Source organism: Schistocerca serialis, chromosome 1, assembly GCF_023864345.2.
Source record: "Schistocerca serialis cubense isolate TAMUIC-IGC-003099 chromosome 1, iqSchSeri2.2, whole genome shotgun sequence".
Taxonomy (NCBI): Eukaryota; Metazoa; Arthropoda; class Insecta; order Orthoptera; family Acrididae; genus Schistocerca; species Schistocerca serialis.
In genome coordinates, this window is record NC_064638.1 from 912,836,313 (window position 1) to 912,859,833 (window position 23,521).

The 23,521-nt window shown below is 44.2% G+C and overlaps 1 protein-coding gene, 1 non-coding gene and 2 pseudogenes across 2 annotated transcripts in view; all 4 read right to left on the minus strand.

Moving 5' to 3' along the window:
* LOC126412128 (uncharacterized) overlaps positions 1–23,521 on the minus strand; it is a 377,521-nt gene that overhangs the window by 37,645 nt on the left and 316,355 nt on the right. Inside the window, exons 2-3 of the mRNA XM_050081573.1 lie at positions 22,959–23,228; positions 13,224–13,504 (exon numbers count right to left, since the gene is read on the minus strand). Coding sequence (XP_049937530.1) covers positions 13,224–13,504; positions 22,959–23,228 — 551 coding nt within the window. The remainder of the gene's footprint in view (positions 1–13,223; positions 13,505–22,958; positions 23,229–23,521) is intronic.
* Positions 3,351–3,424, minus strand: Trnat-ugu (transfer RNA threonine (anticodon UGU)). The gene has a single exon. It is a non-coding gene; the product is annotated as a tRNA-Thr (tRNA).
* On the minus strand, positions 11,612–11,729 carry LOC126426831 (5S ribosomal RNA; annotated as a pseudogene).
* On the minus strand, positions 22,442–22,559 carry LOC126427349 (5S ribosomal RNA; annotated as a pseudogene).

Below are 23,521 nucleotides of genomic sequence, written 5' to 3' on the forward strand. Positions count from 1 at the left end.
CCTGCGCCACAGGTAGGGTAAACATCGTAACTTAGGTTGCGCAGCAGGTGCGTATGCAGATGGAGAGCGAGTGGATGGCCTAAGCGATAAGGGTCTAGGAAAACTAGTTTTTGTGCGATGGATATGCTCGAATGACGTTATTTAACGTGTCCCATTAATTTACGTAATCATTCAAATATTAATTGCCGGTAAATGATACTTATTTATGAAGTGCGTTTAATGCGTAATTTGTATTCACAGTCATCAGAGGCTTAATTCGTGGTATTCAGCCGAGAGTTAATTTCCAGAATAACGATGTCATCAGAAACAAGTTTCTGGATCTGAGTTTCGCATCAGGCGCAGCCAGTGAGCTGTTTGTGTTGGCTCCTACTAATACATGTTTCGCTCTGCACAACCACTTTTGTTCAATGTTTATGCGACATTATCGCTCGAGTTTTACAATTTTCAGAATTTCAATGGTTCGTAATCCACCTTAAAGGATTAACACTACGAATTGTTGCATGTGTCTGAAATGCCTCAGAAAACCAAAAGGGAAAGGGACAAGAAGCGAATCTTTATGCTATGGTAGGCTTGTTTGATCCCTATGCGAAACAATTCAGAAAGTCATACCACTCTGACAAATAGCTAGTAGACTCAACATCTCACGATGTAAGAGTTTTTCCTGCTGTATTTCAGAAGATTCGAGTCTTTCATCTTGAAAATCTGTCAGACATTTTGTGCTCTTTGCAACGATATAGAAATTGGTACTACTACATGTGTTAGAATGCAAAGTGATGAACACGAAATATATTCCAGGAAATTTTCAGTGTCCTTAACGAACACAACACGATATTTCAAAAATGACTCAGTCATACATATTTGACTTTATCCTAAACAGAACAATTAGTAACGTTGTTATACTTGCCCTAAAACCACACAGTTCTTTCGTATTCACTGCTACGTGCCTGTCACGGCAGGATATTCACTCCTCTCTGCGTGATTTTTTTATTCTTTAGATTCATACAAATTTACGAGAACTAGGCGCGATGCATATTATTTTTGGTCAAATCCCCCTCCAAATCTGAAGGGGATATCAATTAACATGGAGATATTTAGGGAGTAGTCATAATGAATATGGGATCATCTGAGATAGCATCTCCCCTAAGTAGATTAGACCTTTCCGGAATAAACAGACAGCATAGTTGTAATGCTTTCCAAATATACTATCTTAATTAGGCAAAATACATTGTTCGGAGTATCGATTGATAGTTCCGTAAGTAGTCTAGTATGAGCAAGGTCTTAATTTCTCAATGACTACACGCTACTGAAGCGTATGCTACCGAAAAATTAAGCAGAATGAAGCTGTTCTGACACCTAGAGTACAAGACGAGTAGTTTGTGTTCCGTAAACGTGATTCAGTAGAACAGCAGAACATGCAATAATGGAAATTAACTGAATGCACCGAGTCGAGCTTTGGTGCTGGAATATTAGCGACAAGCGAGGAAGACGCCAACTCAGAACCGGGTTCCCTGTCAGCACGAAGGCATATTTCAACACATGTTCCACTAAACAGTTGCGGTTTTTTGCTGAAAACTATCTGCAAGAAGAGTAGGAAAAAAAAGAAGAAGGGGAAGAAGATGAATGAAACATGGGAGAATGACAGAAAGAACAGAAACTTCAGAATTGAAATGAAAATATGAAAGTGGGTTATATTTTCCTTTCTAGTTGTGGTTCCACAGTCAGCCGTCACCAGTTTGAAAATCTGAAACACAAAGTAAAGGATCTAGAGCGAAGATGGCATGATGGATTCAGTAATGTGGGCTAGTTCACAATGAGGTCATAGATCGGTTTTCCAGAAGTATCGGTGTAATTTTTTGGGGTGATCAACATTTCGTCTATTTTGGTTTCAATATTCGGTGACAAAATTTTGTGAAGTGTTTTTAGTAATTTTAGTATTGTTTAATTACACGATTGCCGAACAATTAAATTGCCTCCCATTAAATATCTGGGGATAGGCTAGCGGAGCGATTTAAAGTGGTACTACAATACCTAACTCATCGTAGGAAAGACAAACACCCTGTGGCTGAGATTCATTGGAAGAATCGTCAGTAACCGTAATTTACCCACGTAGGAGGTAGATTACAAAACTCTAGCTCGACCAATGTTTGTATTGGTCCTTAGCCTGTGATCCTTACCAGGTAGGACTGATAGAAGAAACAGAGAGGACTGAAAGAAGAGCAGCAAGCTTCGCCACAGGTTCGTCTAGTAAGTTGGAACTCGTCGCAGAGTTGATCATTCAACTCCAATAGCAGACGCTGCAGGAGAGGCACTGTGCATCACGACGTTGTTTGCTACCAACGTCCTGAGAGAGTATTTTCCTAAAAGAGTAAAATATATTGCTCCTTCCAATGTACGAGCTTTGTTCAGTAAGTAATACATTTTTTTTCTGAAAGCAGCTGATTTTATTCAAGATTCCAACACACCATATTCTTCTCCACTCTTTCGGCTACAAAAGCCTATTTTTCAACATAATCTCCGTTCAATGTGATGGCCTTACGCCACCTTATAAGGAGGGCCGTATGTCCGCATGCTACTACTCCACTCGTCGACATCAGAGCCAACGCCTTGCTGTATCAACAACCTCCCCATCATCCACATACCGCTTCCCGCGGAGCGCATCTTTCATTCGGCCGAACATATGGAAGGTGCGAGATCCGGGAGATGGATGGGGAACAACGTCCAATGGAGTTTTGTGAGCTCCTCTCGGGTGCACAAACTTGTGTGAGGCCTTGCATTATCGTGGAGAAGGAGAATTTGGTTTGCATTTTTGTGGCGACGAACAGGCTGCAGTAGTTTCCTGAGTGTAGCACAAACACAACAGAGTTGATCATTGCACCATGAGATACGACAACAAACAGAAAAACCCCTTCATAGTCCCAGAAGGCCGTCGCCTCGACTTCAGCGGCTGCGGGTGCAGCTTCGAAATTTTTTTTCGGAGGAGAGGCGGTGTGGGGCCACTCAGTGGATTGTCGTTTTGTTTCCAGTTCGAAGTGATCAACCAGCCTGTGACGTTGTTCGACAAATAAATCTCACGATCAGCTTCGTTAAGCGCAAGCACTTCGACACAGAGTCCTTCGTTGCTTTTTATTGTCTTCTGTTAGGTGGCGAGGAAACCAATGGGCACACACCTCTGAGTACCCCAACGGGTGGACGAGTGTGTTAGCACTACCGACAGAGAAGTCTAGTTGTGAAGCGAGGAGTTGAAATGTGATCCGTTGATCACCTCTAATGAGAGTGAAATGATAATTAAATCAAGACCTTAAGATGTTGACAGGCGTTGATATACAGCAACGGGGACAGTTGAATATGTCTGCCCCGACCGGGACTCGAACCCGGGATCTCCTGCTTACATGGCAGACGCTCTATCCATCTGAGCCACCGAGGGTACAGAGGATAGTGTGACTGCAGGGATTTATCCCTTGCACGTTCCCCGTGAGACATGTCCGAAAGAACAGATACCATCTGCATACAGTTAAGACTAACCGGCCACTGACCTTCTTCTTCTGTGTGGATGCACTCGCATTGCCCGACCTCTTACGGGAGTCGGTAAGATTGTTTGCCACGAGTAATGAGTGTAATGGGCTGGGACACTACGAATGTAGTGTGTGGACATTAAGTGGGGAATGTGGGTCTCACGGGGAGCGTGCGAGGGATATATTCCTGCAGTTGCACTATCCTCTGTGCCCTCGGTGGCTCAGATGGATAGAGCGTCTGCCATGTATGCAGGATATCCCGGGTTCGAGTCCAGGTCGGGGCAAACATTTTCAACTGTCGCCGTTGATGTATATCAACGCCTGTCGACAGCTTAAGGTCTTGATTTAATTATCATTTCATTCTTCGGACATGTCCAAAAGAGCAGATACCATCTTCATATTCATGTAATGAGAGTGTTCGCACGTTCCAACATTGCAGGAGTACAGTTGTGTGCAGCCGGCCGGCATGTGAAAGATTGAACAGGTTTTTAAGACCTTATTGCGATGATGACAGACCCCTCGGCCAACGACTCACCGTGCTTTTGTTCACTACCAGGTCTCCGAAGGCATACTGCAAGCGCCTATGAATATCTGTGATGCTCTAGTTTTCCGCCAAAAGAAACACAATGACAGCTGTCTGCTAGTAACGCACATTCGTTAGACACACCATTTGGAAGGATATGTATAGCGTCGCCACCTATTGGAACTTCAAGAAACTATATGGGCTGAAGCGGAAATATTCCACGATATCCCAAAACAAATTCCGCATTTTTTCAACCGAAAATCGCCGAGAAAAGAAAACTTCCTGAACACACCTCGTCCTCTCCCCCTTTTCTTGTCATCAGTCTTCGCCTAGTTTGTTGCGGTCCGCCACGAATTCTTTTCGTGTGCGATCCTCTTCAACTAGTAGTAACATTTGCGACCTACGTCCTCAATTATTTGCTGGGAGTATTCCAATCCCTCTCTTGCTCTACGGTTTTTACATCTACAGCTCCCTCTAGTACCATGGAAGTTATTCTCTGAGCATTAGAATTTCCCTTTTCAGATTTTCTAGCTTCCCTACCACATTCAAACTTCTGACATTCCACTACCCAACTCTTTGAACGTTATCCTTTCGTTGGTTATTCAATCTTTTTCTTGTGGTCACATCCCCCTTGACAGTTTTTCTGTTACAGGCTACATGCCCTGTTGATACGCATTATGTGTCTTTAATACAGGGGGTTTCCATTGCCTTTTGCATCCTCACGCCGCTGATAATTGATGATTCTTCCGTCTTTAGGGGGCAGTTTCCAATCCCAAGGACAAGAGAGGAGAGTGCCCTGAACCTCTACCCGCTCCTCCGCCCTCTCTGACAGGGCCGTTGGCTGAATGAGGCTGACTTCTTATGCCGAAAGTCTTCGGCCGCCATTGCTGATGATCTTTATTCAAAATTTAAGCCGTGGTGGGGTTCAAACCTGGGACCGAGGAATTTTTGATCACTAATCAAAATGCTCTTATATCTCGCGAAAGTATCAAGAAGGTTCAGAGTAATTTGAACTAGTACAGAGTTTACGAGCAGCAACTTTCGCGACTGGAACACGGAAGGAGGAAGTTTAGTTTAGTTTGGTTTTAGTTTAGTTATGTCATGTTCCGTAGATCATTTTTACGATTATTTTATCGATATGATGTGGAACAAGTCAGATTACAAGATGTATATACAGACATGAATAGTGCCAATGTTAATATTACTGAAATTTTTAGTTCTACACATGCAACTACATTTAGAGGTACAACTTTTTTTTTTGCCAGTTCTGAAACAAACTCGTCCATGGTATAGAAGGAGTTGTCCAAAAGAAATGATTTTAAGCTAGATTTAAAACTTGATCTGCTACCTGCCAGAGACTTTATATTGTTGGGCAAATGATCAAAGATTTTTGTTGCTGAATAATGTACTCCTTTTTGAGCAACTGACAGCTTCAATAACGGATAGGAAAGGTTATTTTTCCCTCTAGTGTTGTACGTATGAACGTCACTGTTCGTCGCCAATTGAGATGGATCATTTACAACGAATTTCATCAGCGAATATATTTACTCTGATGGTGCAGTTAAAATACCTAACTCCTTGAATAGGTGCCTTCATGACGTCCTTAGGTGAACACCACTAATTATTCTCACTGCTCTCTTTTGTGCAATCAGTACTTTATGTCTAAGTGGTGAGTTACCCAGAAAACTATTCCGTAAGACATTATTGAGTGGAGATGTGCAAAGTACGTTAGGAGGCTGATCTGTTTATTACCAAGACTAGCGATTACATGAAGAGCGAAAGACGCTGAACTTAATTGTTTGAGAAGCTCAGTAATATGCTTCTTCCAGTTCAAGTTGTCATCAATGTGAACAGCCAAAAACTTGGAGAAATCTACCATGTTAACTGAGCCCTGTTCATATGCTACATCTATTCGGTGTACAGAACTGAATATGATGAGTTTCTTCAAAATTAAGGGAGAGTCCATTTTCTGAGAACCACTTAATAATTCTTTGAAAGACTTTCTTAACAATATCTTTAGCTGCTTTTTCTGGAATGGGATTTATTATAACACTCGTCTCATCTGCAAAAAGTACTAGTTCTGCTTGCTGAACGTTAAGTGAGAGGTCATTCACATGAATAAGGAACAGCAGGGGGTCCAAAAATGAACCCTGTGGGACTCCCTTTGTGATAAATCCCCATTCACTAGAATTTACCACCCTCCCAACAAGCGACAGAGGTATAAGACATCACTGTGTGGAATGGAGCTGTAGACGTTCTCATGAGTTAACATCACTAGTAATGGTAACAAGAGGTAGTGTGACATGAATGCGCCGCAGTTTGTCGTACTTTCGCCTACTGACATGTCGACAAGACACCTCTTATGCTGGGAGCTGCGTCCAGCAGAAAACTAGAAGCTCTAAATGAAGTTCAGATGTTGAGGTAAACTCAGCACGAGCATTTCCTACGTACAGTAGTTTATGCGACGGGATGGCAAATAGCGGGTATTTACTCGGTGGAAACCTCAGGGAAATCGTTGAGATATGTAGAGGTGTGTGTGTGTGTGTGTGTGTGTGTGTGTGTATGTGTGTGTGTGTGTGTGTTGCTGTGAGAAAGCGTGAGGTCGAGGACGGGTTGTGCTGCGAGCCGGCTGAGTCACGCTCGTGGTGGCGGGCTGTGCGCTATGTATGGCCAGGGCGGTTCAGACAGGGCTATGGAGCGCCGTCTCTGAGCTTCGCAACCTGTCCAAGTGGGTTACCGAGCCGGCGTCGCGTCGCGGGGTGGTCGCCGAGGTCTCGTTGATCGCTGACGTCGCCTGGTGCACATTTACTCAAAGCTACGCTCCTACACTATTAAAGTCCCGGAACTAAGGGCCCAATCCTTAGCCCAGTGCTTCTCGATGGACGGATGGCCTGGTTCACTGACCAACCTCGCTGCGATTTTTGTGAGGCTTTTCACTATTAGTAAAATACAGCAAACTCTCGATTATCTGTGTGCGAATTATCATGCGTAATCTGCTGATTTTTGAAAAGTAAAAAAAGGGACATAAAATATCTTGCTATAGTCAGTACGAGTATTTTCATATAGCATACAAATTTCTGGTTGAGAAAACGTAGATGACGAAAGAATCTGCGAATGACTAAATAGTGATTCCTATGACATGGGATTTGAACGGCTAAATGATGCGGATAGAATGAGGAAAGTAACTGCTGCAGGCAATGAAAAGCGTTGATTTGTTACGACAGACCGCAGTACAGAATTCCTATGACTATACCGATGTTGACGTGTAAACTTCCATTTACTCGATTTAATTTTCTTGTGTGACAAAATATTGTCAGATTTGAATCGCTAATAACTACGGGACTAACAATACGTAAAAAATGCTTAGCCCACAATGGATTGCTCGTGTATGTACGTGGCTATACCGCAGTACTTGTTTTGCCTGAGTAAATGCGTGCACGTGATTGTTGCGAATTATCCTTTTCTAATCATATAAATTGGTGTAGCTTGTAAACGAATGTAGCTAGGACATGGATTAGAGTGTCGTTAAGAAGAGCTTGCAAAAAACTACTAGGAAATAAAGTGAGACAATAAAAATATTCTCCGGAATCTAAGTGAAACTCGGTATTAAATTGAAAATTACAAAATAATGAAAGATGTCCTCCCATATGACTCTTACATGTGAACGGAATTATAGAAAACACAAGCCAGAGGAAACTAGCATCGAGCTGAATCCAAAAAGCTTCAGCTTCCATCCATGTCGTAGGAATCCAAAAAGCCTAGAAGCACAGTGCCGACTGAATGCGAGGACCTCCGGCAGCGTCGAAAAGGAAATGAAAAAACGGCGCACAGCGATTACATTGCTGGCCAATCAGACACACAGCGGCCAGCGCCAGTCCACATTTGTGATTTATCTATTCTATAACCATTATTCTGCCCTGTGTAACAGCTGTATTAAAGAAATTGATCATTACATATTAATCCGAAACTCTTCTGTCGATTTTATCCTGACGTTTTCACGAAAGTTCTACGGCACAGACCCAAACTTCAAACACAGAGCCGCGCGGGATTAGCCGAGCGGTCTTAGGCGCTGCAGTCATGGATTTTGCGTCTGGTCCCGGCGGAAATTCGAGTCCACCCTCGGGCATGGGCGTATGTGTGTGTTTGTCCTGAGGATAATTTAGGTTAAGTAGTGTGTAAGCTTAGGGACTGATGACCTAGGCAGTTAAGTCCCATAAGATTTCACACACATTTGAACATTTTTTTTCCAAACACAGAATAGTAAGGGACTTATCTGTCCTCAAAATAAATGCCACACTAACGACGAGCAGAAACCTGTCAATTGTGACCCTCTAAAAAATCGTAATAAAGACAGGAAGGAGAAGACACGAAGCATTTTAGCGGGCCATATTCTGTTTTTTTTTTTCTTCAGCTTTTCGGCTACCTCGATTCTATAGTATATGTGGAACAACAACTTCGCGAAACGCTGTAGGTATGTTTAAATAAAAAAATATTCGCCACCGATTGAAATATGATGCTACTATCTATCGAACGTTTCTCGTAGGAATAGGATAAGAGGGGACTGATGACCTCAGATGTTAAGTCCCATAGTGCTCAGAGCCATTTGAATAGGATAAGAGAGGTAAGGGCAAGTTCGGTGGCATACAATCATTTCTACCGCGTTCCTTCCAGGAACGAGGTAAGATATTGGATGACTGGTAACAACACGAAGCACAGCTACCCCTACCAAACTTTCGACTGAAGAGGAGGGTAGGAGGAGATTAGTGTGTAACGTCCCGTCGACAACGAGGTCGTTAGAGACGGAGCGCAAGCTCGGGTGAGGGAAGGATGGGGAAGGAAATTGGCCGTGCCCTTTCGAAGGAACCATCCCGGCATTTGCCTGCAGTGATTTAGGGAAATAACGGAAAACCTAAATCAGGATGGTGGGAGACGGGATTGAACCGTCGTCCTCCCGAATGCGTCGACTGAAGAAAGCATGATCTTAGTCGAGACACGTCTCTCAAAAAATGGTTCAAATGGCTCTAAGCACTATGGGACTTAACATCTGAGGTCATCAGTCCCTTAGACTTAGAACTACTTAAACCTAACTAACCTAAGGGCATCACACACAACCATGCCCGAGATATGATTCGAACCTGCGACCGCAGCAGCAGCGCGGCTCCGGACTGAAGCCCCTAGAACCGCTCGGTCACAGCGGCCGGCACATCTCTCCCGGATCCTTAAAAAACATTCGTGTTGGTGATCAATTCTGTGGAGCTATATCTGCCAAAGGTTTTAAGTACATTATGAAATACCTGTCACTGCCAACGTTTTCCTGTGACTGAATATTTTGAGTGATGGACTGTGGCATTAGATAGTGCAGCGTTGTCTACTATGATGACGAATTCTTGTCGCCTTAATATGTAGACCATCGACGTATTATGAGTGAATTAGCCTGTCACTGACACTGATTTAAGTCTTTAAAAATGGGGACGACGCCTTTTGCGTAAGTGAGGTTAGGCCGCAGCGGAACGGCCACGTGGGCGTCTGGTTACAACCTAATTCTGCCACAACGGGCGCCTTCTGAGTGACCGGAGATCTCGCCCGCTGTTTTCAGACATCGAGGCTAACCGGGTATCCCGCGCACCGACGGCCAGGGACGCCGTCGATTACGGAGCTGTTTGCAGCGTTCGCCCCCAAGTATGAAGAAAGCGGCCTCCCAAGCGACGAGCAGGCATTTAACGCCTTTTCTGCAGTTGAAGCACCATCAACATGCTCCTGATACTTCACAATAGTATTCTGGCCTCCTTCACTCTTTGTTAAACAACACAGAAACACTGAAAGAACGGTGTGATTAGGTCTCTTGCCCTACTGGCTCTATGAGTCAGGTTACAAAAGCTCGACAATTGATGTGCAATCAGTGCTATCTCAGAATAAAGCGACATAAACATTTGGAAGCCATCTGCTGCACCAAATCTAGAATTTGCTACTGGATCCTTAATGACGTATACTTTAGCTCATCTAAGTTACATTAAACTTGTACATACGAGGGATATAGGAATACGAGGAAAACTCACTCTTCCTCTCTCACCACCTGCCTGCTGAGACCATTACCAACAAGTACTACTTGCCACGAGCTTTCCGTCCTATTCTGAAAAGATACCTCATCCCGCCAATATTGCAATCCTCACGAACCTTTAATTACTGTCTCAACCACTTTTGCTTGTCAACAATTGTTCTCGACAGTCATGTACAAGGGGAGTATCATCCATCCAGGAAATAAAACTAGTTCTTTCCTAACACTCTCGTCACCGGAATGCGCACCAATCCATTTTCTTTGCCAATGTTGTATCTGCGGTGTCTTATGTCGCAGATGCTAGAGAGACACCAACATCTTCCCGCTACATTATATTAACCAACCTTCTTCTCTGTACAAAATTATTGGGATATGAAAAATGGTTTTTTAATTCTTCTCATTCTCTAGGTGGAAAGGCTGTTCGGGTAGTGACCCATGTAAAGTCAGGGACTTTTTGCCAAATACCAAGCGAACTAGAAATGGACAGAGGAAGTCTCGGTCGGCAATATTTCTAAGGGAATATCCAATTCCGAAATCTGCTTACTTTGCCAGAACCTGGCGTGGGTACCATTTTCATTTTAATTAGAGGCAAGTCCCACAGAATAAATATCAAACTACTGTGTGTGTGTGTGTGTGTGTGTGTGTGTGTGTGTGTGTGTGAAAGTACTTGAAGAGTACCTATATCCCTTCAGAAAAATTCGTTTTCCTTATCTTTACAGTACTAAAGGTTTCTGTATTGCGCCTGCGAAAGTACCTCCACTAGGTAACGCTAAGCCAGTAGCAGTGAAGGTAGCATGAGCCAGAGTTCGACTGATCCTCTCCCCCCCCTGCCCCCCTCTCCACACCACCGTCACCCAAGAAGACCATACATCACTCTTAGCCACCTTTCTCAACCTCTTTTCCTTTGGGGAGCACCAACGTACGTTTGAAACATTCGCATACCCCTATATCTCACTTTTTTCCTAGATGCAAACAAGCAAACACATGAAGTATTTACAATACATTTTTTTAATTAAATGGAACGAATATGAGATGTAAATTTTATAAATTTATTGCGTTAGATGCTTGAATAGGAACAAATCTGTTATGGTCTAGATACTTTATCTGCTTAGGATCAGAAGAAGCTAAATTGTAAACGTAAGAAATGCGAGTTTAATTCATATAAGTTCCAATTTATGGCTAGAAAAAGACCATCTTCTCTCTCAGAATGTACTGAGAAAGAATATCACGAGGCACTCCCATTATGCTGCGTGAATGTCAGTTTGCAAGTCATTCTCTTTTACGTATTACTGAACTCGCTGCTGTACCGCTGGACAGAGACACTCCGTCTTCAGTCCACGAGTGGCCCATCGGGATCATCCGACCGCCGTGTCATCCTCAGATGGGGATGCGGATAGGAGGGGCGTGTGGTCAGCACACCGCTCTCCCAGTCGTTGGGATGGTTTTCTTTGACCGGAGCCGCTACTATTCGGTCGAGTAGCTCCTCAATTGGCAACATGAGGCTGAGTACACCCCGAAAAATGGCAACAGCGCGTGGCGGCCCGGATGGTCAACCATCCAAGTCCCGTCCACGCCCGACAGTGCTAAACTTCGGTGATCTGACGGGAACCGGTGTATCCACTGCAGCAAGGCCGTTGCCGCAGGACAGAGGAATGAAAAACAATTCGCTATATTGTGCCTTGCTGACTTCATTGATTGTCATCCTCAGTATATTGTAGTCAAAGTATAAATACAAACATAACCAATCATTAAAAATAAACTATTTTCGACGCGTTGCGGAGGCTTTGCTTCTTCATCAAATCGCAGTTCCGATTTTAAGGTCAGAGACATAGATCCTCGTAAAGCAACGACGTGCAGATATCTAGAATGATTTAAGTTTATCGCTTTTATTACACAATGCTATTGACTGTTTAATACGAAGAAATACTTTGATACTGCTATGGCATACGTGCAGTCCTATACATCTTCACTGTGCACTTTCATAGAAAGAGCTGCATTTGAGCTTACACATTCACTGTTTACAAACTTTATCAGATATGTTACAAGTACAATATCTAACGTTTCCTGGCTTTCAGAGCACTGGATGTGTTTTCATCTTACGATGTAACATCTCTGTAAATCAGAATGTTAAAGATTTTTCACTTATTATGCCTCCGTCGTTTTTCGTCTTATGATTTAATATGTCAGTAAGTCGGGGGTTACAAAATGCTTGTAAGATCTCAGGTGCCGCGAGGAGTGGCCGTGCGGTTTGAGGCGTCATGTCACGGACTACGCAGCCCCTCCCGCCGGAGATTTGAGTCCTCCCTCGGGCGTGTGTGTGTGTGTGTGTATGTGTGTGTGTGTGTGTGTGTTGTTCTTAGCATAGGTTAGTTTAATTAGTGTAAGTAGTGTGTAAGTCTAGGGACTGATGACCTAAGCAGTTTGGTCCCTTAGGAATTCACATACATTTGAACATTTTTTTGACCTCAGGTGAAGTTGTAAACAACATACAAAGAAGATGCCACATCAGTTCCAAAACATTGCTTCTCACTGTGCATTTTCGACTTTTCGCGGCGTAATGAATAGTCCATTAAACTTCGGACACGCAGCCGCGCAAATAAAATTTCTTCCAGTGATATTTCTGCAGCATATCGTCCGGCCATCTTCAGAGTACTCACTCTGAAGATGGCTGGTCGATACACCGCCGAAATATCAGTGGAATAAATTTTACTTGTGCGGCTGCATGCGTGAAATTTAATGGGCTATTGCTTCTCACCAGTTCACCAAAGGCATTATGCAACTGAAAAAAATATTTTCGGTATTTTGACATCGTTGGTTTCCGTTGGTTTCCGAGGAGCTATGTATCTGAGCCAAATACAGTAACTACCATCTGATGATGACCTGAAGACACCGGAATGCGTCGAAGATTTAAAAAAAGTGTTTAGTGGCTGGTTACATAGTTATTTCATTTGTATTTTAAACAGACGGAAACAGCCCACCAAATATGTACGTGTGTAAAAATACTGTAGTCGAGTTGCCTACAAGACGCAGTCAAGTCAGAGGGTGCGATGAGACCCACGCTACGCCCGGCCCTGTCTCGGCGCCGAGCTGACTCGTGCCTCGCCTGCACGGTGCTGAACGCCCGTGCGCCTACCTGTGGTGCTTCTTGATGGGGCTGTCTGTTGGGGGCAGCGTGGGCCCGCCTGCGCCGACCAGCGTCTCGTAGAGCCGAAGCGAGGTGGCGTTGTGCGCCCTGGGCAGGGGAGCGCCGTAGCTCTCATCGATCACCGGCACTCCGGACTCGGAGGCGGACGAGATCTCGCGACGGCTTCGTCCTCCGCTGCTGCCACTGCTGCTGCTGCTGCTGCTGCTGCTACTGCTACTGCTACTGTCTTCCTCGCTGCTGCTGAGGTTGCTTGCTTTGCTGCCTTCTGCCTGCAACACAGCGGCGCTTTTATTAGTACCGTTTATTTCATTGATTCCTGGTAGAACATTTTATGCCTTATAAATGAAACCCACTCAACACTGGCGCAATTTTCTACAGTGTTTATTATTTGCTACACGAATCAGTTTTCGGCAGTTACGCCATCATCAGGTACACTACAGGCCATTAAAATTGCTGCATCACGAAGATGACGTGCTACAGACGCGAAACTTAACCGACAGGAAGAAGATGCTGTGATATGCAAATGATTAGCTTTTCAGAGCATTCACACAAGCTTGGCGCCGGTGGTGCTGACATGAGGAAAGTTTCCAACCGATTTCTCATACACAAAAAGCAGTTGACCGGCGTTGCCTGGTGAAACGTTGTTGTGATGCCTCGTGTAAGGAAGAGAAATGCATACCATCACGTTTCCGACTTTGATGAATGTCGGATTGTAGCCTATCGCGATTGCGGTTTATCGTATCGCGACACTGCTGCTCGTGTTGGTCGATATCCAATGACTGTTAGCAGAATATGGAATCGATGGGTTCAGGAGGCTAATACGGAATGCCGTGCTGGATCCCAACGGCCCCGTATCACTAACAGTCGATATGACAGGCATCTTATCCGCATGGCTGTAACGGATAGTGCGGTGACGTCTCGATCCCCGAGTCAACAGATGGGGACGTTTGCAAGACAACAACCATCTGCACGAACAGTTCGACGACGTTTGCAGAAGCATGGACCATCAGCTCGGAGACCGTGGCTACGGTTACCCTTGACGCTGCATCACAGACAGGAGCGCCTGCGATGGTGTACTCGACGACGAACCTGGGTGCACGAATGGCAAAACGCCATTTTTTCGGATGAATTCAGGTTCTGTTTACAGCATCATGATGGTCGCATCCGTGTTTGGTGACATCGCGGTGAACGCACATTGGAAGCGTGTATTCATGATCGCCATACTGGCGTATCACCCGGCGTGATGGTATGGGGTGCCATTGGTTACACGTCTCGGTCACCTCTTGTTCGCATTGACGGCACTTTGAACAGTGGACATTACATTTCAGATGTGTTACGACCCACGGCTCTACCCTTCATTCGATCTCTGCGAAACCCTACATTTCAGCAGGATAATGCACGACTGCATGTTGCAGGTCCTGTACAGGCCTTTCTGGATACAGAAAATGTTCGACTGCTGCCCTGGCCAGCACATCCCCCACATCTCTTACCAATTGAAAACGTCTGGTCAATGGTGGCCGAGCAACTAGCTCGTCACAATACGCCAGTCACTACTCTTGATGAACTGTGGTATCGTGTTGAAGGTGCATGGGCGGCTGTACATGTACACGCCATCCAAGCTCTGTTTGACTCAATGCGCAGGCGTATCAAGGCCGTTATTACGGCCAGAGGTGGTTGTTCTGGTACTGATTTCTCAGGATCTATCCACCCAAATTGCGTGAAAATGTAATGACATGTCAGTTCTAGTATAATATATTTGTCCAATGAATACCCGTTTATCATCTGCATTTCTTCTTGGTGTAGCAATTTTAATGGCCAGTAGTGTATAAAGGCAAGTATGTGGTGCAGTGAAATTTTGTTGGCTCAAATATTTTAAATTAGCGAATCTACAGAGTACCTCCATTTCTAGAGATGAAAAAAGTTAATATTATATTTAGGAATAAAACAAAAGGAATTACTTTAGTGTAAATGCGATGAAATGGTATATAAGAAAGATAAAAAATGTGACTCACAATGCACAAAAAGCAGAAACAGCAGGTATACTCTCTTACTTATCCTGTTCTAGACCCACCACCTCAACAACACAGTGTATGGTGCACAATTCCATATTTAGGAAAAATCGCACTTTTCTCGCTTACGTGCTTAACGCCACATATTTAACTTATTAACTCAGTTGTAAAGTGCCCAAACGTTCGGTGCTGTTTTATACATGGGATTCGTTTCTTTCAAGATTCAGGTGTGAACACTTTACTGGTAGTGAATTACTAAGCACTGCTTGTCTGCTTAACTGGAAATAACAGATCTTACAAGTTGCACAAAGGCTTCTTGTAACGGAATAATGAAACTTAACTTCACTTGTCAATGACAATTTCGGCTGAAATTGCTTGATACCCTGTGACCTTTTTCTAACTGGCACTTCCATTAAACGAACTATGACTTTGTTCCGGCAGCTGGAATAAATTATGAAATAGCTAAACTTGCTTTTTGCGTCTTACTCGCATATTCCGATATCGATACCAATATAAACAATACCTGCGAAGTATCTCCACTTCCAGAGATGAAAGTGTTAACATTAGATTTATAAGTAAAACAAAAGGGATTATTTCAATGTAAATGTGATGTACGATTATTTAACTAAGATAAAACATGTGACTATATCATGAAGCCCGTTGTGAGACGCAACTAGTAATAGGTGCACAGCAGACTGAAAATTGTGAAGGCGCTCAAAATATGCCCAAAGCATAACCAGTATGACAGACACCCAAGATATGACTCTTGTAGTGGCTGTCTATCATGATGATAATTGGCCACAATTTGAGTTCCTTGACAACTTCCTATTTCCTACGTACCTGTTATTGGTACGGTACCAGTTGCAATAGGAGGTATCATCTGAAAGTGGTCGTCCATCAGCTGACTGCCATTATGTAACTTCTTCTTTTATTGGCGTCAAGACAACTAAATTTGCTTGTAGTTCTTTACGCATGTACCAATTTTCTCGGCGAACTTCAGTGCCAAAATCTTCTCGTGTTATCATCACAGCATTAGCTTCGTCATAATGCGAGGTTTCGCCATGGTGACGGTACAAAACATCAAAATATCGCAATAGGAATAAACTGTAACTCAGATGGTAATCCGAAAAATTTAATTAAAAGACATCTTCTATACATATTTTAGAACGTTTTTTGTACCAATTTCTCAAAACTGGAAATGTTTTTGACACACCATATTCTTTTCCAGCTTCGTCTCTTTTTCCCTGTAAAAATACCAGAACGGTCTTCGGCTCGTTTTCCAGTACTTGACTGTAGGAAGCAAATCCTTAATTATAACAAACAGGAGGACCACAGTCTATGAGGAAGAACCACTTGTGGGGCCAGACGCCGCACCAGCTTTGTCAAACATATGACAGTCCTGGACGAAAGACTAATGTGTTCTTTCATCCACTCAAACCACTAACACATATTGTGATTTGCGCACACTGCTTTCCATATTTATTTCTCGTGGTTGCCAGAAGTCCTTGGTTAATAAAGCATCGTTACCTTCTCTCGTGACACTCTATTTCCGTATGAACCACAAACCAAAGTATTCTGTGTGCGATTGTGGTGTCTACGTGGCTGCCACCGCAACCAATCACTTCTTTTTTAGTATTTGCTTAGATTGCTGTAATAACTTTGTAACAGACGCAGTAACATTTGTACAGTAGATCGTCGGAGTTTTACAATGATTCTCCGTGGAAAGAAGGCATAGTCATTTTATCCCTCGGTCTTCAGGTTTAGAATATATATGCAGTTAATACTACACGATTTCACAATCTTGCTACGTTTTATCCCTTACTTTACCAGAAATATCCCAAACTTTTTGCTATGTGCGTTACGTGTTACTTAAGAATGTACATACAACCTGTAAATATGGAGATATCTTGAAGCTATTTGAAATTGCGGTTTTAATGAGGGGTTGATAACGAAGTTTAAAATAAAAATTACTGTAGAACATTAATACTGCGTATTTAAGTTTGTAATATGTCTCTTCCTCCAGGTACCGACAGAATATTCATAGTTGATTTTAATTCTGTAGTAGTTTCGCGTGCCTCATTTCGAACAAGTCGAGACAAATTATCAGTCTGTCTGCGAACGACCTAGGCGTATCCTCAGAAGAAAGTGCCATCATCTTCACCACCACCGATACTAGTGGATTGCTGTCGTTGTTTCTACGCTCACCAGGGGACTTCGCATTTAAACTATGTGCCAGTTCAAAATCTTGTAATGGGTCGCTAAGAAACCAATTTCATCACAAGCTACTATCTTAAACGTGTGAGACTGACGATGCACACGAAAATTTTATTCTTAGATTTTCAATAATATTGAAATATTATTTCATAATATTTTCATTTATCCTTCAGAGCACTATGTTTCAAGACCTAAGATTTGTCCACGCTCATTTCAAAAAATGGTTCAAATGGCTCTGAGCACTATGGGACTTAACTTCTGAGGTCATCAGTCCCCTAGAACTTAGAGAACTACTTAAACCTAAGTAACGTAAGGAGATCACACACATCCATGCCCGAGGCAGGATTGGAACCTGCGACCGTAGCGGTCGCGCGGTTCCAGACTGTAGCGCCTAGAACCCCTCGGTCACCCCGGTCGGCGCTCATTTCAAAGTACTAGTTGAATGTAATTGTCGATTTTATTTATATTTAAGGGCAGTATAATCTATAACGTAAGAACTCTGTTGCACGTGGCTGCAGGTTATGAAAATTCAATTTTATTCCAATTAATAGCGTTTGTTTCGCGTTTTTGATTGTAGTGTACTGATGATGACACAGTGAAGGGTCGAAACCTCAAATAAAAACAGGGTGTGCGTAGAAAATTTTCCGGAAAAGGTTATAGATGGGAATGTAGCAAACATTGCCTTTCATAGTAATTATTTTCAATGAATATGAGCCGGCCGCGGTGGTCTCGCGGTTCTAGGCGCGCAGTCCGGAACCGTGCGACTGCTACGGTCGCAGGTTCGAATCCTGCCTCGGGCATGGATGTGTGTGATGTCCTTAGGTTTGTTAGGTTTAAGTCGTTCTAAGTTCTAGGGGACTGATGACCACAGCTGTTAAGTCCCATAGTGCTCAGAGCCACTTGAACCATTTTTTTTTCAATGAATGTGATTACTTTTTCACTCCGAGGTCTGCCTGCAGACAATCGGTTTCATTCCAGGAGAACGAAAGGATCCGTCCACGTGACTGCGGCCTGTGTTTCTCTTTTTAATCTTTACCCTGTTGATGCTGCCTCACATGATTCACTCTGCACTTCGACCCTAGTGCGTTTGCAGCTGCGGCAGCTGAGGGAGACCGCTGCCGCTGCCGCTGCCACTTCCTGCCCGCAGACCGCAGGCTGACTGCACACGTAGCAAGCGCAGCAGGCTGACAAACGGCGGACGTGCTTGCTTCGTCTGCTGTCGACATGAGCACTTCTCTGACTGCGCACATCGTCACCTCTGCCAGGAAACACTTTCCATTTTTGTACACCCTCATTTACAGTCATGTAACAAAACTCACTGAAAAATAGTCTATCGAGTCACAAAGTATTTTATCTACAACGTGTAGCCGGGTATTATGCCCGAGCGATGTGGGTATGTAAATATTTCGCTCATGGTTTATAAAATATCAATAATCATATTTTGTTTTGTCCGTCTATAGCACACTTGAAAATAGTAACAGAGGCCGAAATCAGCTGATTTAGTGAGATGTACAGATTTTTGTCTACGAATTACAGACAAATAAAGTATGATGTCAAGTGAATAAAGTAAAACTGTCATCAGCCCGAAACTTGATTTGTACAGCACAGTGCTTTACTAAGCGTGGTACCATTGGGGATTGGTGTGGCGTTGCCTTCCTCCGACCTCTGCCAGTTTACCCAAAGATACAGGGCTGGTGGGTGGGGGGGGGGGGGGGGGGGGGGATGGGGGGGGGGAGAGGGGACACAGAGACCTACAGCTAAACTTGTACTCCGAACCACACGGTGCAGCTTGACATTTTTCACATTATCAAACAAATCTCTTCATGACGTGAAAGAAGTGATAGGTGGCGGAATAAATCGTTTGACGGTGTGGTGATCGAACCACAGATCTCAAGACCAGTAGTCTGGCAATTACCCATTGATCAGCTATTATTATTTTCCTGTTTTTAAGGTCTACCTCTATCCTTACAGCCCTGTCTAGTTCTCGCCATAAATATGCCCTCTTTTGCGCATCATGTGGCTTATGAGTGAATGGATCATCATATGAATCCCGCCTGGTAGAAGCACGGCGAGCAGCGAGTGTAAGCAACACGGCATGCTGTGTAGAGTCTCGTACTACTTGTGAGGATTTCTTATGAAGACTGTTGGCAGCGTATCCGACGGTGCTCTTTTGAACGAAAACAGGTCGTGACGTAATAAATGTGTACCAACAAAGCTGCGGTGGCTCCTGTTTCCTACTGACAAGACTCAGTTCTGTAGCTCAAGATGATCAAGACTATACATTTAAGCATCAGAAGATTTCACTGAATGTATTCGTCTGGCGTGTAGCCGTGTGCGGAAGTGAAATGTGAGTGATAAACAATTCAGACAATAAGAGAATAGAAGCTTTTGAAGTGTGATGTTACAGAAGATTGGATGGGCAGCATCGTGTTACTAATGAGGAGGTACTGAATCGAATCATGGAGGAAAGAGTTTTATAGCACATCTCGACTAACCCATCGTCGTACTCGTGTGTATTAACGTACAGCGATGGATATTCTGTCGCCATATAGCCGACACGTAACGGATCTCTTTAGCGGGGCTCTGCGTCACCTGTCCTCCTGACATTAGTTCACACTCATTGTCAATAGATGGCAGAAGCTGTGTGTGTTGAAACAAGCCAGTGAGTCTCGTGAGTGGACTTTTTCACGACGTAAAGTTGACTTTGTTTGTTGACTGAAGCCGAAAGAACACGCCAGCTGCTCGAAGAAAGTGATTTTTGTGATGGAAACAGCTACTTTACACACTCTGCCTCTAGTGGCTATGCTATTAATGGTTATGAAGAGGATTACGGTATATACATAACACTGAAGGCGATTTAAGGGAGCCAGAAAAGCATGATCGCGGACAATTACTGACGAGTGGAACTGGGATAATGTTTGAAACAATGAAGGTAATATAGATGCTAATATGTGCAGGTCCTTATGTAAAAACCCAACAGAAATGCAAGTACATGATCAAGGAGAAAATCAAGGAGGAAACTCAATACGATTCCAAAGAAGAAAGTAGGGTTTTTTTCCTACATAAATATCTCAAAGAGACAAAAATGCAATCCCTCCTACAAGGTGCAGGGTGTATTACGATAGAGGGAAACGAGAATTCTGCGTTCAATGTGATCAGTGCGAAGTTTTTCTACATGTGGAGAATTGTTTTAAGATCTGGCTTACTCAAACTATTTTTGAATATGTCTCATAGTATAATTTCTATACAGAATAAAATAACTATTGTGAAAAAGCATTTAGTATGTTGTTATTGAGAGCATCACAAATTGTCAAAAATAAGTATAGGCAATGTGAAAATTTTAGTGAAGAAATTGTATGGCAATGGCTCAAAGAAGGGACCGGTTGATCTGGTAATGGAGGAAGCTGGGATAAAAGTTATAGAGGGAACAAAGTCTTGACTACAATAAGCAACTTCAAATGTATGTAGGTTGCAGGTCATATGCAGAGATGACGCGTATTGCATAGAACAGACTATCATGGAGAGCTACATCAAGCCAGTCTTCGAATTGAAATTCACAACAACGGCGACACGACCGTCTAAATATACAGAGTGTTTCACATTCATGTTACATACTTCTAGAAGTTGTAGGAGAACTTAGTAGATCAAATTTTGCATGTCTGGAAACGGTTCGTTAGCGTATTACGGGGGAAACAAGATGTACACATTTCACTCCTATTTAGCGTGACATTGCAACAGCTGTTCGATATGACGACCGCCAAATTCGGTGTACACAGTAGTTGCGCATAAACTCTTCCCAGCATGCGTGATGTATGGCAACTCACTTCTGCCGCAGCAATGATCTGTGCCACTGGATCTTCCTCCTACTGGACGGAGATCTCGTGGAGAAGATTCTTCATGTGGCCCCACAAGAAAAAGCCGAAAGGGGTTAAATTCGGGGATCTTGGTGGCCAAGCATATGGCCCACCTCGAGGGATCCACCTGCCCCCGTTCAGATGGTTTCGGACGCGAACTGCAAAATGTACTGCAACGCTATCGTGCTGGATCTACAATTCGTGCCAAATGTCCAATGGAACAACATCTTCCAAAGACTCCGCCAGCACTTCTTGCAGGAGTATCAAGTACTTGGCAGTTTTAGGTGAGAGGGAAGGATGTACGACCCAGTCGCACCACCATCGCAGATATGCCCATACACTGATGCCGAAGGTGAGCTGGAATCTTCATGTACACGTGGCTTTGGGATCTTCTTCATCGTAAATGTTCGAGCGTTCGAAACATCTTCCCTCTTAAAATGCCCTTCCTTAATGAATAAAATTCGCCTTGGAAACTAAGGAAAATCCACAAATCGGTGTTGAAACCAAGTACAGAAACTGACATGTGGCACAAAATCCGCCGGGAGCATGGCGTCTACAATTTGAGGGTGGTAAGGGTGGAGTTGCTGTTCATGCAGAACACACTAGACAGACATATGAGATACCTGTAAGTCGCGTGCAACGGCTCGAGTACTCGTCGATGGTTTCCCTTCAAATTGATGAACCACTTCCTCTTCCGCCTTCTGGGAGTACCACAGTTCGCTCTATCGGTTGTGAATTTCCCACTTTCCCGTAGCCACTATTCTACTATGGCAAACATGGGATGAGATGGAGGCACAGATTTGGAAAGTGCTCGTGGTACAGACGTTAAGCTTCTTTTCTGTTATGGCGAGCTTCACCGTAAATTAACAGCCTATCAGTGTACTCTGCGAACGTGTACTTAGGCATCCTGTTACTGCAGTACTATTAGTACTCCGCCTTCAGGCCACAAGTGGCCCATCGGGACCATCCGACCGCCGTGTCATCCTCAGATGAGGATGCGGATAGGAGGGGCGTGTGGTCAGCACACCGCTCTCCAGGTCGTTATAGTGGTTGTCTGTGACCGGAGCCGCTACTATTCGGTCGAGTAGCTCCTCAATTGGCATCACGAGCCTGAGTGCACCCCGAGAAATGGCAACAGCGCATGACGGTCCGGATGGTCACCCATCCAAGCGCCGGCCACGCCCGACAGCGCTTAACTTCGGTGATCTGACGGGAACCGGTGTATCCACTGCGGCATGGCCGTTGCCACTAGTGCAATACTAGTCACCGCAATATCAACTGACGCATCACTAGAAAGCTTGAAAACAAGGCATATGGAAACAGAGGATATCACGTGACATCGCTTCATCGTGCCATCCTTGAAAGTGGGTAGCGTACAACAACAGGCGAACTGCGTAACAAACATCTAGCGCGCGATTGAGTGGCTCTTATTCTCCTTGTAACACGGAAACGGACCGTTTCCTGACCTGGGTTTCTTTGTGAAACTCGATCTACTAATTGCCCTTTGCAACCTCCGGAGAAATGTAAAATGAATTCTGAAGACCCTGTAGGTATTTCCAGTGGTCCGCCTGCCGTAAGGAGTATGAACGCAGTAAGAAGGAACATGCCTCTCCCTACGGCAGCCATCAGTGTGGCGCCATACTCACCCGCTTGGCCTCCTGCAGCTTACTGGCCATGCCGGCGAGCACGTCGGCGTACTTGTCGCGCAGCCGCTGGTCTGGAGTCTCGGCGGCGGCCGCCCCCACGGGCGCGGGCAGCGTGTACTCCAGGTAGTCGTCGTCCGCGTACTCCTCGTCAGAGTCGTCGTCGTCTGCCCCGGACCCGCCGTCGTCGTCGCCCTCCAACGAGTCCTGCAAGTCCTCGTCGCTCTCCATGTCTTCATCTTCCTCGTCCATAGCCGCTTCTTCCTCGTAAACCTGCAGACAGAGGCAACGATGCCGTTTACTCCTCACGTTACATATCACTGCAGCACGGCGCATTGTTGCTTAGCCTATGCCTTATCAAGAAAATTACAAAATAGAAACAATATTGCGGTTAGTTGGCTCAAATGGTTCAAATGGCTCTGAGCACTATGCGACTTAACTTCTGAGGTCATCAGTCGCCTAGAACTTAGAACTCATTAAACCTAACTAACCTAAGGACATCACACACATCTATGCCCGAGGCAGGATTCGAACCTGCGACCGGAGCGGTCGCTCGGGTCCAGACT